General features: G+C 39.8%; 1 protein-coding gene across 1 annotated transcript in view; it reads left to right on the forward strand.

Annotated features, from left to right (window-relative positions):
- Vps50 (VPS50 subunit of EARP/GARPII complex) overlaps nucleotides 1–15,513 on the forward strand; it is a 101,068-nt gene that overhangs the window by 41,160 nt on the left and 44,395 nt on the right. Inside the window, exons 12-14 of the mRNA XM_021164267.1 lie at nucleotides 2,561–2,701; nucleotides 10,650–10,782; nucleotides 14,262–14,353. Of these exons, the coding sequence (XP_021019926.1) occupies nucleotides 2,561–2,701; nucleotides 10,650–10,782; nucleotides 14,262–14,353 (366 nt within the window). The remainder of the gene's footprint in view (nucleotides 1–2,560; nucleotides 2,702–10,649; nucleotides 10,783–14,261; nucleotides 14,354–15,513) is intronic.

Genomic DNA, 15,513 nt, shown 5'->3' on the forward strand with positions numbered 1-15,513 from the left:
GATTTCCTGGATGTTTTGAGTTAGGATCTTTTTGCATTTTGTATTTTCTTTGATTGTTGTGCCGATATTCTCTGGAATCTTCTGCACTTGAGATTCTCTCTTCCATCTCTTGTATTCTGTTGCTGATTCTCACATCTATGGTTCCAGATTTCTTTCCTAGGGTTTCTATCTCCAGCATTACCTCACTTTGGGTTTTCTTTGTTGTGTTTTCTACTTCCCTTTTTAGGTCTTGGATGGTTTTATTCAATTCCATCACCCGTTTGGTCCTGTTTTCCTGCAATTCTTTAAGGGAGTTTTTTGCTTCCTCTTTAAGGTCTTCTACCTGTTTAGCAGTGTTCTCCTGTATTTTTTTACGTGAATTTTTAAAATCCTTCTTGACTTCCTCTACCATCATCATGAGATATGCTTTTAAATCCGGGTCTAGCTTTTCGGGTGTGTTAGGGTTCCCTGGAGTGTGTGAGGTGGGAGTGCTGCGTTCTGATGATGGTGAGTGGTCTTGGTTTCTGTTAGTAAGATTCTTAAGTTTACCTTTCGCCATCTGGTAATCTCTGGAGTTAGTTGTTATAGTTGTCTCTGGTAAGAGATTGTTCCTCTTGTGATTCTGTTAGCCTCTATCAGCAGACCTGGGAGACAGGCTCTCTCCTCTGAGTTTCAGTGGTCAGAGCACTCTCTGCAGGCAAGCTCTCCTCTTACAGGGAAGGTGCACAGATATCTGCCATTTGGACCTCCCTCCTGCCCGAAGATGAAGGCCCAAAACAGGACCTGTCCCAGAAGCTGTGTTGCTTTGGCCTGTCACAGAAGCTGTTAGTTTCTGTAGTCCACATTCTCACCTGCACAGACTAGTCTCGGAGGGATCCAGGAACCAAGATGGCTCCCCCAGGTGCTCCTTCAAAGCCTTCCCGGGCAGGGAGGACATCTCTCCTCTGGCAGGGAAAGTACCAGGATGTCTGGAGCCCGAAAAGAGGGCTGCCTCAGAAGCTCTGTGGCTCCCGCCTGTCCCAGAAGCTGTTAGCTTCTGTAGTCCAACACTCTCACCTGTGCAGAGTCACCTCACCTGGTGGAGTCGTGGAACCTTTTTTGACTTTTCTTAATTTTCATATTTTAACCTGTATCTTGGGAAGACTACAAGAGAAATATATGTGGTTCCTATTTACAGTATTACTCCAGGTCTCAGAGTATAAATTGTCATCTATATCCTGTTCTGGTGAGGGAAACCAACCATTGTAGCCAATGTTCTATTGCTGGGAAGACACCATGACCAGGGCAACTCTTAGAAAAGATGGGCAACGTTTAGTTGAGAGCTTGCTTACAGTGTCAGAAAGTTACTCTTATTATTATGATGGGGAGCATGAAACAACTCAGGCAGTCATGGTGCTGGAGAAATGGCTGTGAGCTTTACATCCGATCCATCCACAGCAAACAGAGAGAGATGTGGATCTATACCCCGTCCCCCACCCTCATGGATCATGGGACAGTTTGGTCCACAAGGATAGTAGGAACAGAGACTGGAACAGGGGTTTCAGAAACCCTGTGAGTACATACCGTGAATAACCACATCCTGACCAGCTATCAGGGGGCAGATCACCTTTATTTAGGTGATTCAAGGCTTATAAAGTCTTGGGGATTGAGGGTAGGCACATCCAGGATGGGCAAAGGTCATTGGTTAGGGGCATAGGATATCTGAAATTACATCATTAACATAGGGAAGCATTTCAGGACTCTCAGGTGCTGGCTAAACAGGTTTTATCAGGACAAAGGAAATTGATGCTGTAATCCAATTGGACTACATGTTGGGGCTTAGAATTCTCCAGATAAGGTCACTAATAAATTCTGACCCATATTGCAGAGTCTAGAGGCTATCTGGTCATGGTGGACTTCACCCTTAATTAGTTTCCCCCCAAGAGATAGGGAGCCTATGCCTGAGTTGGCCTTTTGAAACCTCAAAGCCTACCCACAGTTACACACTTCCTCCAACAAGACCACACCTACCCAGCAAGGACACACCTCCTAATCAGTCTAATCCTTTCAGATAGTTCCACTCCCTGGTGAGCAAGCATTCTAATGTGTACAGTTATGGGAGCCATTCTTACTCAAACCACCACAGATGCACATGGTAAAGTTGTGAGTGAGGATGCTGTCAAGTGGTATAGGAAGTGATGCAAAGAGCTATACCCAGAGAAACCAAAAAAGAGTGCTAGAAACATACTGACTTAAATAGTTGAGTCAGAAAAGGCTTCTCTGAGAAGCTAACCATTGAGAAATCTCCTGAACAGTGTAAGAGAAGGAGTGTTATAGGACAGGAGACACAGGTACAATTATGTTTGATGGGCCAGAATGCCGGTTATAAATGAGAACAGCAGCACAGTTTCAGTTACATGCAGCCTGAATGGTGTGATGCCATGGGTATATGAAAGCTGCTTTGCCCACACTGTGTACTACACTTAATTCCATGGGTCTCCATGCCATTGCTGTAGTTGATGAGGATTTGCTACTTTGTTCTGTCAAGTTTTGACATGTATTTTAGACTATGACATTATGTTGTTTATTTTTTCTTTCCTAGACTGCAATGGATCAGCTTCATATGCACTTCACTCAAGCCATTCACAACACCGTATTTCAGGTTGTGCTTGGCTATGTGGAGCTGTGTGCAGGAAACACGGATACAAAATTCCAGAAGCTTCAGTATAAAGATCTCTGTACGGTGTGTATTAGTTTCTTTTTTCTTCTTCTCTCCCTTAGGTTTTAAATCAGTAATTTCCTGCTTCTTTGCACCTATTGCCTGAAGATGCCCCTAAAATAAAAGCAAACATATTTATCATTTTTTTTCTTTTCTAATGTGGTTCGTCCTAGAAAGCAGGTGAGGAGTGGACATATTTAGGGTATGCTTTAGCAGGAAGTGTAGCTGACCCATAGCTCAGAGTGTCTATAGAACCACAGAGGAAACCGCACATCTGCTTGCTACTCATTGAGGTTTTTTTCTTCCCTTTTCTGTTTTTGGTTGTTTTGTTTCTTTGTTTTTCAGATATCTTGAGTTTGGGATTACCTCCTTTAGTCTCCCAGGTTTCAGATGCTGCCATCTTAACTTGCTTGGTACCTGTTAACCATCAAGTGGCCTTGTATATGATGTTGTTAGTATGGCTATAATTGGTAGATGACTTTAAGTGATATAGTAGGTAATTACAAGTTTGTAATTTCAACAAAATAGGAAATGATTCCTACTAATTCAAAAGAAGCACTTTAAACAAATGACGGTCTAGTCTTTTTACAGTGGTATGTTTGTATCTGTACATATTGTTTTTGTATGCTTTTCAAAGTCAAGCTTTATGAGCTAGTCCTGTACATTCAAACTCTTAATTCCACAGTTAAGATGATTCTATATGCTTTGATGAGTGAAAAGTTATGCATGATGTGTTTCTCATTGTGTTTCTTTTGGATTATTGTCACTTAGAAAAACAGTGATGATAAGGTGATCTTTGAAATAGCTGTTTCTTGTCATTGTGAAAGGCCTCTTCAAAAAATGCTTTTTCAAGTTAGCCCTAAAAGATTTCTGGTACCTCAGTACAAAGGTAGTCAAATATATGTGGTAGCAGTTGTGGGGAAAAATGGTTTGCTACTATTCTAGAGCTTAGTCATAGAAACCACGCATACACATAAAATATTGCCTAGTATGATGAAATAATAAAGCTTTTAGAGACGAGTATAGTATTGACCCCCTGTGGCAGTTCTGGGTTAGCTTATAGCCTCAGGTGGTTGCAGAACTGCTTGAATTTTTTACCAAAACTGGTGCCAAAGAAATGGACAGCCTGTGTGGTGTGCACAACAGTCTCCAGCTGTATCGTCTTTTCTTTAAGTTCCTGCATAGTGCCACCCCTGCAGAGCTGCTCCTCCCACAATTCGCTAGTGGTCAGCACAGGTAGAGCTGGCATGAGCAGTGCAGTGCTTGAGAATATATGCCCGGCCTGCTGTGCACATGGTATGCTCTTGGTGATTAAGATTTAGGGGGTGGGGAGAAATGACTTCAATTCAGTTTGTTGACTAGTTTATCAGAATAATGCCATTTAGTGACTTTGTTCTATAAATGATGGTGGCTATCTCCTCCTTTGATGTTGACTAAGGAAGCTGATGAAAGAGAACATAAGCATATCTTTCTCATGGGAACAAGTAAGTGGTTCTCATTGGCATCACTCAGGAAAGCTGCTGATTCATGAAGGAATCTGGTCACAGGACATGAAGTTCTTAACTTTATGTGGTGGTGGGAGTCATTTCTGCCTCATATTTAAAAGTAGATGGTGATGGTAAGCAGATGTAGACATGTGGTCTCAGGAAGCAGAGGACACTGGAGACCATCATGCTGACCAGTGTTCTGGAAAAAAATACCTTGTGTTTCATGTCTTCTGCTGTTCTTAATTCAACAGTGTTCTTATATTTAAATAATTTAAATATTTAAATAATTATGGTCATTTCAGGTACCATAACATATTGTATCTTTTGTAACTTTGAAATACATATTATAATGATGTGCACATTGCCTGTTTTATAATGCTAGTATGTGATTGATTAAGGATACTTATTAGCAGTTAGAAACACCTAACACTGGTACTCAAGAGACAATTTCTGTGCCACAGTTGTTATTTATACAGTACACTTTTTGTTTGTATTCCTGGTTAGCACGAATGATCAAGTGCCCGATAATTGAGAATGGCAGTTTTCTCCACAAGCTGTATGTGTTTTTTAGTCAGGAGTCTAGTCAGGTGCTAGTAATATTTGTCATGCTTTGTTGGTATGCAGGAGTCATGGCCAAGGAAGTGACAGGTTTGGGCTCCAAGCCCAGCCCTCTCCCATCCAGTTCTGTTCTTTTTCTGCTGTTGCTGAGGTGTTTTGGTGCTTAGGAAGTACAGAAGATGTTAACATTGCATACAGCATGGCACATGCAGAAATTACTAGAGATTTACAGCTGAGGGAATGTCTTTTAAGCACTTTTCCATGTTTTGACCAGTGATTGGCATGCAGCAGTTTCCCAGAGGTGTTAATGACGCTCTGTGTGTGTGTGTGCGCGTGTGAGTGCAGGCGCTGTGGAATTTGGATCTCTGTAAAATACCAGACCCTCTGTAGTCTACATGTTTATTAGGATGTGAGTAGAGTGCTAAATCTAAATATGAAACAATAAAAATGCCCTAGAACTGTCTAGAGATTTCTGATTTTGTGATACACTTAGTAGAGTTGTCTTATGAGTTCAATTATACAATAAAGGACAGTCAGCCTGTACTCATCACTTCTCACTGAGGCAACTTTGAAAAGATAGTCTTCGACTATATGCTTCCAGCTTGCAATTTAGGGTACTTACACTATACATTGAACATCAACCAAACTCAGTTTATAATTGCACTGGATGGTCTGTGTGTCAACTTGACACAGCTGGAGTTATCACAGAGAAAGGAGCTTCAGTTGAGGAAATGCCTCCATGAGATCTAACTGTAAGGCATTTTCTCAATTAGTGATCAAGGGGAAAGGCCCCTTGTGGATGGGACCATCTCTGGGCTGGTAGTCTTGGGTTCTATAAGAGAGTAGGCTGAGCAAGCCAGGGGAGGCAAGCCAGTAAGAAACATCCCTCCATAGCCTCTGCATCCGCTCCTGCTTCCTGACCTGCTTGAGTTCCAGTCCTGACTTCCTTAGTGATGAACAGCAGTGTAGAAGTGTAAGCTGAATAAACCCTTTTCTCCCCAGCTTCTTCTTGGTCATGATGTTGTTCAGGAATAGAAACCCTGACTAAGGCAATAGTAGAGATGGAAGGTTATAGGCTTTCTCTGAACTGATTGTGGTGAGATGAGAAGTCAGATCCATGGAAAGTTAAACATCAATCAAGATCAGATTAGGGAGCCTTCATGTGTTCACATTGTGTTCACGTTTCTTCACTGTGAGAGCCAGGTTTGCAGATCCAGATCTTGCAATGGGGTGCTTGTTGCTCTCTGTGCTCATCCAAGTTAGGAGAATTGAATACCTTTTCTATAGATTTGGGATTTCTTTTTTCCCCTTGAACATTATTTTGTTTAAACTCTTTCTTTTCTGTACTAAACATTGTTTCTCAGAGACTGCATTCTCTTTCCCTCACTTGCACCTGCACAGAAGTCTCTGGGCGATGAATGCAGCTGTAAACATGGAGCCACCTCTGGAAGTTACACTTTTGCTTCCTCTCCTTAAAGACATGTCAAGAAGAGGTGTTAGACTGTTAGTGTTTCCTGAATTGATTCATTCAGAGAATTGCAGTTTCCCACATGTGAACATAGAAGTGGAACTACGATGTCAGGGTGTGACCCGAGCTTCCTTGCTAGGTGTTTGGTAACTGATGACTGGCTTGAGGAAGTGATGACATAGCTCTGGGTACCTCTGTTTGTTTTATGAAAGGTGAAATGGCTCCAACATGGTTTCTTGTGTATTGCAACCCTCAGCTAGGGACAGACGTCCATGCATCCCTCCCCTTTCCTGGCCATACAGAATTATTGACTGGTTTGATCATGAGTTGGGTAGTGAAGCAGGGCTCACTATGAAGCTCGAGCTGGACTTGAACTTGTAACACACCTGCCTCGGTCTCTTTTGTGTTCGGTTATAGGTAATGCCACCATGCCTGGCTTGCTAATGATTTTAAGTACATGGCTAGGAAGAATTGTTTTTTGAGTGTAGATGCTAACTGCTAGAATGGTATAGTGGAAATGGCTGAGTTTTAATGCAAAATGACTCTTATTGCCAGCATACAGAGATTAATATGCCATAATTTATATACATTGAAAACACCTTTAAAAGCTATTACATTTATTTAGTAAAATGGTCTCTAAAGTTTATATTTTAAATATAAACTTAGATGGGAATTATCTTGCTATCTGGTGTTAAATTTATTATTCTCATATGCTTGTACACATTGATGTATTGGATTATAATAAAATTTGAGTTCTTTTGGCAGACTTTTAGACAAAATCATTGATTCAGCTAGAGCTTTGAATCATTCATGCTTAAATCAGTGACAAGCAGCTTTGCTTTAACTTCAGTTGTTTTGGAAAAAAAAAAAAGACAACATTAATGTATCATGCTTGATACAGCTGTAAAATATAGTAAGCTCCTAAGTGATAGCACAGGGGAGGAGGCCCAAGAGAGAGCATAAGCAAGGAGCCTCTTTCCTCACATTGTGTAGAGTGAAAGGTAGTAGAATTAAGGTTTAATTTTTTGGGTTATAAACTATGACCTGTTGTAAAAATTGTTTGACTGTAACAGTTATTTTTACAGTCCTAATGTTTCCCTGAAAAAATATTTCTAATACTATCTTCCTCTTATATTCTAGGCAAAATGTTGGGATATACTTAGATGAAATGTATTTGCTTAATATAAATGTATATTAAGTACTATTGAATTTGTGAAGTCTTTGTTGTTGTTGTTGTTGTTTTGGTTTTTTTGTTTTTAAATTGGCCTCAGAGGAGCTCTTGTATTAAGTAAAGACTCCCTGCGGTATAGCCAGGGACTTTTTTGAGTTTTGTTTCACTTGGCCATATATTTTTAATCCTTACTGATTTTGTTCTTTTTTTTTAATATATATTTGGTTAGAAATGAGTCAGGTATAATGATGTGCTAAAATAAACTGAAGAAGAAAAAATGAAACTGGCCATTGTAAGCTAACAATTATAAAAATAAGCATGTGAAATTATTTTATATAACTGCATGCTATTTTTTGATGTATATAAGTGACAGTTTCTTCTGCATGTTCCTGTGTTTGGGGTTTGTATAGACTCCAGTGGTTTTTAGCTGCACATTTGGCTATGGCGCCTCACCAGGATGCATTTCTAGAGGTGAGATTGCATAGTTGAAGAGGCTGTTCTGTTAGGTGATTCCTGTCTCTCTCCGAGATTAAGGCTGCTTTCAACAGTGGTGTGGGAAGCTTGTTTGGCTGTGGCTTTCTCCGTCTAGAGTATGCACGCTAAGCATACTGTCCCACACCATCCTGGTGTGTGCTTGTGAAGCGTATTCTCTCGGGTTTGCATGCTGCCCCTAACCAGACGGTTGTTGCAATTCTTCTCTTTCTGAAAGGGACTTCTTACTGTACTGCCCAGGCTGGCCTCGAATGCATATGTCCATTCCCCTGCATCAGCTTTCCAAAGAGTTAGGACTTGAGGCATACACTCTCATATCCAGCTTCTCACTCCTTAGAATTCCATCTAGACGTGGAATATTAGTTCTTTACGTATGTGTGTGAATTTCTTCAACTATATTGTTTGCGTTTTGACTTGTTTATGGTCATATAAGTTCTGCTTTTTAATGTAAAAATTTATCAACTTTTAGTTTTGTTACCTCTGAATGTTGAGTTTGTAGAAGAGAACTTTGTATCAACATTAAAAAGGAAATGCTTCATATTTTCTCTTACTGCTGTATAGTTATAGTTTTTATTTAGATTTCTTACTCTTCGTTTTATGGTGTATAAAGTGAGTCTGATTTTGACTTTTCTATTGACTGCCTAGTTGCTGAACACTGAAAACAGGTGTCTAATGATGTGAGGAGCCACCTCCACCATTTGCTGGGTTTTCATGAGAGACTGGGTATTTTTAATGGGTATCATAATAAGATCTTGAATTAACTTAAGTAGAATATGTCGATAACACTGAAATATCCTCATCAAGAGTACCTTGACTTTCCACTAGTTCAAGTCTTTTACATTTTTCACATTGTCTCATGATTTTCCTTATGGAGTTTTTGAACTTATATTGCAAAGATTATTTCTAAAACTTTTTTATCTCTTAATTATAAATGCTTTAAATGATTGTTATTGATATGAGTCTTATTTTTTTATAACCCCCATCATTGCTGGGTTATTACTGAGGTAGTTTTAGAGATCTGTAGGAATTTTCAGTTCTTATGTCAGTTAGTAGATTAAAGTAGCTTTTTGTTTGTGTGGCCCCTAGTTGTTTAGTCTAATTGTTTTGACCACTATCTCCCAAATCTGTTTAATAGTGGATACCATTCTTAATATAGTCACGAGCTGTTAGTCAGGAATGGGTCTTGGATGAATGACCATCGGTTTTTCTGTTTTGGTGTCGGTGAGGCAGTCATTTGGTTTTGCCTTCTTAGACCTATTAATAGGGAAAACATTATTACTTTGTTTTGTCATATTAAACCAGTAAAGTAGATTGTTATAAGCCTTGCATGGGCACTCTGGTTCCAGAGGTTAGCTCTTCTGCTTTGGGGTTCAGCTTGAGAAAGTCAATGTGCTTACCCAAGAGTATGCTGAGACATCCTGGTTAATGTTTGGTAAATAAAGAGTTTGGGGAGAGTGAAATCCTTCTGGGAAGAAAAGGTCTTTTTGAGAGTGAGGGCCACTGACATGTGAGCCTCCCAGGCAGCAGTCTGGGAAGGTCTGCAGGCATGCTGCATCCAAGCAGCCCTGCTAGGCCATTGGTATGTAAGCTTCATGAGCAGCGCCTGCAGGCTTTGGGCCTGTGAGGATGCGCAGCAGCAGCCTAATGCATCTGTCCATTCTCCTGAGCTCTGCTCTGCTCGTCCTTCCCCTTGGAGGAGCACTCACTCCAGTGCCTGAGCCCATCTGTGCTCATCAGCAGAGTCCTGGCTGGTGGATTGGTCACAAATGTAAAGGATCTAGAAAATCTAACAATGGGGCAAATGCTGCCTTATGACAGACGGGAAGCTTAAAAGGTAGAATAGGAGCAAAAGCACAGAAGGCCTCTTCTTAGAGCTGTAAGGGAGAAGGGTGCAGAGCCCTCGTGCAGGTCCCTCCCTTGTAATATCTTGCTTTAAAATGTTTTACTTTACTGAAATGTCTGTGAGTTCTGGAGTATCTGTAGAATTTGGACGTCTCTCAAAGTGCTCACTTATTTTACACAGATTGAATTGTAAATCCAGCCACCAGTTTGCTAGTTGTGACTCTGGTCCAAGGAGAAATATAAAGCCATGTCTGCATAGTTAGACATGTGGATGAAAAAGTATATGTATTTGGGTGTTTAGTGGTCTAGTTAGTGCCATGAACTTGGGAGTGCAGGACCGAAAAATGAGGCTGACTCAAGTCTCATGCATAGGCAAGTTTATTTCAAGCAGCAGACAGTTTATGCTCTGAGGGCTCAGAGGGTCACATTAGGGAGGTGTTCAATCCCAAGGACAAGTCTCACCTTGCAAAGTCACAGTTTGCATATGAATAACAATAACTGAATAAACGCCACCTCCAGGCGCACAGAAAACGTAAAGTGTTATGGAGGGACAGCGATTAGGAGACTCTTGTCTTGTTTACTTGGAGTTTTTTCACAAGGTCTCAGGTTCCTCTTACACAATTCCATTCTTGGACTGTGTCCCAACACTTGGGAAAGTTAAAAGTACTGTTTAGAATAGTTACCTGTTCAATAATTTCTTGGATCCTTTGGTTCAGGGACTCCAGATGTTTCATACTATCTGGAGTGCTATTACTAATGAGTAATAAAATGATGTGTTGAAATGGAAATTACTTGAAAGGGTCTTTGTTACTGATACTATTCTTAGGCTCGTCCATTGGAAGCAATGTCTTAGCTTGTAGTGCTCACTTGTATTTGATTAACAGTAGGACATTTTATTTGGAGTGGCTTTAGTTAAGAAAATGTAATTCTTGGGAACTAACTCCTTTTCTTTAGCACGTGACACCAGACAGCTATATTCCGTGCCTGGCAGACCTGTGCAAAGCACTGTGGGAAGTCATGCTCAGCTACTACAGAACCATGGAGTGGCACGAGAAACACGACAATGAGGAAACAGCTGCAGCTGCTGGTAGGACATGGTTTAATTTCTCATTTCAAACTGCGCTGTAGCATGGGCCATGTGTTTGGCATGTGCCGAGTTTCTGGAGTAAGGGAAAGGAGGGATAAGACCCACCTTTAGGACAAAAGCAAAAGAAGTCCTTCAGACCTTTAAGTCTGGGGATTCAGCACTACAGAGGACTTTCAAGTGGTATCTGAGTCTGTTTCTTAGCGTGCATGTTGATGGCCCTGGTGCTGTATTGTCTTGAAAAAGCTTTAAAAGTGTTCCTCTGGTGTCATCAGTTGTAAACTTGGTAAGAGATTGGTCGTTTTTAGGTTTACAGTGAAAGAAATACTAGTGCTCACTATTACTCTAATTTGCAAGTTGTGAGCATTAAGTCAGGCTCTAAGAATTAATAATTATGTTGGTATTGTCCCTTTTGAAAATACAGGAATCCAGGGTCATGCGGAACTTAAAACATTCATTTTGTAAGGAAAATTCAGTTTTAAGTAGCTATGGTATACAATGCTAAGTAATAAAAGCAGCAGTAACTTCAAATCCTCAGGTGGCCCTTTCCAAACAGTATTCAAGATTGCGCATCTCAGATAATTGCGGGTTTATGAGACAGGTTTATGCTCAGTCACTAAAGGACTTGGCACTCAAGCACGAGGACCTGAGTGTGGATCCTGTTGTAACTGTGTAAGACACCGTGTGGGGACCTGGAGGCAGCGGCCAGCCAGCCTAGCCAAGTCAGCACATTGCAGGTTCATCGACCGAGGAAAAGACCTGTTGTTGTCACTGCTCCATTGCTGTGAAGAGACACCACAAGCAAGGAGGTTCTTAATGAAACAACACATTTAATTAGGGACTTGCTTACAGTTTCAGAGGTTTAGGTCATTGTCCTCATGATGGGGAGCATGGAAGCATATACACGGTAGCTGAAAGCTATGTCCTGATCTGTGGGCAGGGGGCGGGGCGCCCAGGTCTGACATGGAATTTGAAACCTCAATTTAAGAGGGTTGGCAGAGGAGACTGGATGACAGCCTAATAGGCAGATCTATAATCAAAAGGAGCAGACAGGGTGAGGGAAATACAAAATGTATGGTGTGAGGAGATGCGTAATCTTGAACCTCTTCGATTTAGCCTCAAGGAGATTTCTTTAGGGGAAAGGCAAAAAAGCAGCCACATTCTTTGCCAAAATATCATAAGAATGATCTCTAGGCTTCTTCCTAATATTCTTCCCTTCTGAAACTTTTTCAGCTGGGTCATCCTAATTTACATTATTCTCAGCACCATTGTCTTCTGTACTCCTAGTAAGACTCCTGAAGACCCAGGAAGGACATGTTTTTCTAATACACAGTCTCAGAATTCACATTCCACTAACAAGCAGCATGGTTAGGCCTATCACAGCAATACCCTCCGCCCTGGTACCAACTTCTGCCTTAGTCTTTGTTATATTGCTATGAAGAGATACTGTGACTACAGCAACTCTTAAGAGAGAAGTGTTTAATTAGGAACTTGCTTACTGTTCTGGAGGCTTAATCTCTTATCCTCATGGTGGGTAGCATGATAACAAGCAAGAGGATGCTGGAGCAGTAGTGGAGAGCTACATCCTCATCTGAGAGAGCCTAGGCCTGCCATAGTTTTGAAACTTAAAAGCCTGCCCCAGTGACACACTGCCCCCAAGAAGCCATACCTCCTAACCCTTCTAATTGTTTCAAAAAGTTCCACTCCGTGGTGACTAAACATTAAAATATATGAGCCTATGGGGAGCCATTTTTATTCACACCACCATACAACAACAACTTGTGACTTTCACAAGCAGGTACAGATACACACATGTGTACCTGTACACCCGTTCACATTCACCTACACACACAGAATTTTACTTTTAAAACAATTATTTTATTAACATTTGTGTGATACATAGCATAAATCATACTGTGTCATACAATTTAATACAGTGGGGTGGGGGTGCAGCTCAGTGGTAAGTGCCTGCTGAGCATGTGGGGCCAGGGTTCAGCCGAAGCTGGAATTTCTAGGCTCATTGAGATATCAGGTTTTCTAAAACTTATTCTACTTTGTTAATATTTCACATTTTTTTCTAGTTATAAGCAGTTGTAAGATGTTATAGGACCATTTTTGTTTTCTAACAAGTAACTTAACAGATAAACCAAAGGGCAGATTTCAAGTAGGATTAGCAGATACATTAGCTATAAGAATACTAAATATATATATGATCTCTATATAAATGTTATAACCAAAATATGGTAATGCAATACTGAGTCATACCAGATTTGGGCCTTACATATTTAGACCTTTTTTGTTACAGTTCCCTGTTCCTAATCTAAACCTTAAAGCATTTTGGTTTTCTGACTAATTCAGCAGTCCACCAGCAATATATATAATTCTGAATAGAATATAATTCAGACTTGCAGAAATACAATGTAAGAACCAGGAATGGGGAATTGTTCCCAGTCCTTTTATAAAGGTGATCAGCCTCTAAAATTCATTTTCTGTAGCTTTATAGTGATCCTATTTGTCTTCCTACCACTGTAAATTCTATACAAAACACTAAAGGTGTAGTTTACATGCACAACTCTGCTGCTGGGTCATGGTAAGTTCTAGCCTGGAGCTAGCTAGATGGATATCGGAGTTGGATAGAGTGTGTATGTATGGTCTTCTCTTACTTCCCACTGGACAGCATGCCAGCCTGAGTGCAGATATGTGGCTGTTACTCTGCAGGCCACTCAGCTACATTTGCTTTAATACAGATGCATGTTTGTATTTCCAGGTGGGAAACTTCCTTTAGGAACAAAATTGATTTTACCTGTGGGACTAGATATTGTTAAATTATTTATTTGGAATGATCAATATTATAATATTATTGTTGATTATAAAAATGTAATATGAATTCTAAAAATAAAAAAAAAAAAAACTGTGCCTCCTGTGTTCTACTCTGTTGGCATGCACATTACCTGACAGTAGGTTTGTTTGGTTTTCTAGCTCCCTGACATCAGACTGTCAAATGGTCTAGATGCAGGTGGTATGTAGCTCTGGGGCCGCCATGCCTTCAATGGGTTCATAAGCCTATTCACATGTGTCCTGCATAGTCTTGAATATATTTAACATTCTCTGTTTGAAGTTATCCCATTTATCAAAAGAGTTTAATTCCAGTGCCTGATTTTACTATCACTTTCAATACATATATCGAGCATATTTTGTTTTTAATTTTATGTCTGGATGTTTGCTTGTATGTATGCCTATGCACCACGTGCATGCTTGGTGCCCACAGACACCAAAAGAGGTGGTGGGATTCCGCAGGAGCAAAGTTACAAAACAAAAGGCTCCCAGAACCATATAGTTGCTAGGAATCTAAAGTACTCTTAACCTTTGCCCAGAATTTTTTTTTAATCTTAGGTTGGCTTATAAAAATGAGAAAATACAACAAAAAAAAATTCGGAATAAAACAGAATTAAAGACATTTGCCATCTTTCTTTCATTTTCAGAAGGAAGCAATGTGATGAGTACTGAGGAGGCCACTTTTGACCGTGGCTACGTAAAGAAGAAGTTAGAGCACGGCCTTACCCGGATATGGCAGGTGTGGTTATTTATGCTCATTCTTACCGAAGCTGTGCTCTGAGATGCGCATGGCACAGCTGGTTTAGTTGTTTAGTTGTTTTTACACTTTGTGTTATTGTACTCTCTGAAGGCTTAATCATATGCTAGTTCATCTTTGGCTATCATTTAACTTAATTTGTGTAATTAGTTGATAATTATATAGATTATAAAGAACAATAGACAAAAATCTCTTAGTTTGAAAATCTCCAGTATATTCCTTGATTAAGGAATCTTATGCTTTCTTAAAGAAGATGTGCCTTTTTATTGAGATGTCCTTTTTATTTTACTTAATTTTCTTAATTTCCTTTTTGCTTAATTTTAGAAAAGAAATAAGTAGGTGATAATTTGGTCAGAATGTAGGAAGAATATTATTTCCTCAATAAGTTTCGTTGAGGAATGCTGTATTCCTTTTACCTGAATTTGGGCTGGTGTTGATGTGCTCCATCATTTGGACTGCTATACTAAAATGCCCTAGCCTGGACTGTTTCAGAAGATCTATATTGTTCCTTACAACTCTTGAGTCTGGAAAGTTTAAGGTCAAAATTCTTAAGAGTTTGTGTTGGATAAAGTTCTGCTTTATACTTCAACAATTGCCCTTACTGTGGAACTGGAAAGCCATGTTTCTCAGGCATCAATATAAGAATCATTTAACTTAAGTTAATCCCATTCACAAGGGTCCCTCCTTGTCGTGACGTAAAGCCTCTCTAAAGGCCCTACTTTGTGCTCTCACCTTGCAGGTTTGGATGTCATCACATGAACTATAAATAGACCCATAATGATCTTTTTACATTTTTTTTCAGTAGACTGATTCAGTTGTATTCTGAAATTTAATTAAAACCTGGTTCTTCCTAGATAAAAGTATAATTTCCTTGGAATCTTTGTAACAATGAAAGACTGTAGAGCCTTGTAGATATGCTATGGTCCCACGCCCCTCCATTTAGTTTGCTTTTAGTTTTATCTTCTAGTATAAGTTTTCTTTTAAAAATAATTTAGGGAAACATCCTAAAAACATAAATTTCCTCAAAAATCATTTAACTTTATTAGAATATAGTGCTCTGGTTTTTGACAACCCTATATTGGTTACACAATTTCAATTTATAGTTTAGTATTTAAATATATTAATGTTGTCGTTACAATTGT

Source organism: Mus caroli, chromosome 6 (assembly GCF_900094665.2).
Source record: "Mus caroli chromosome 6, CAROLI_EIJ_v1.1, whole genome shotgun sequence".
In the NCBI taxonomy this organism is placed as follows: Eukaryota; Metazoa; Chordata; class Mammalia; order Rodentia; family Muridae; genus Mus; species Mus caroli.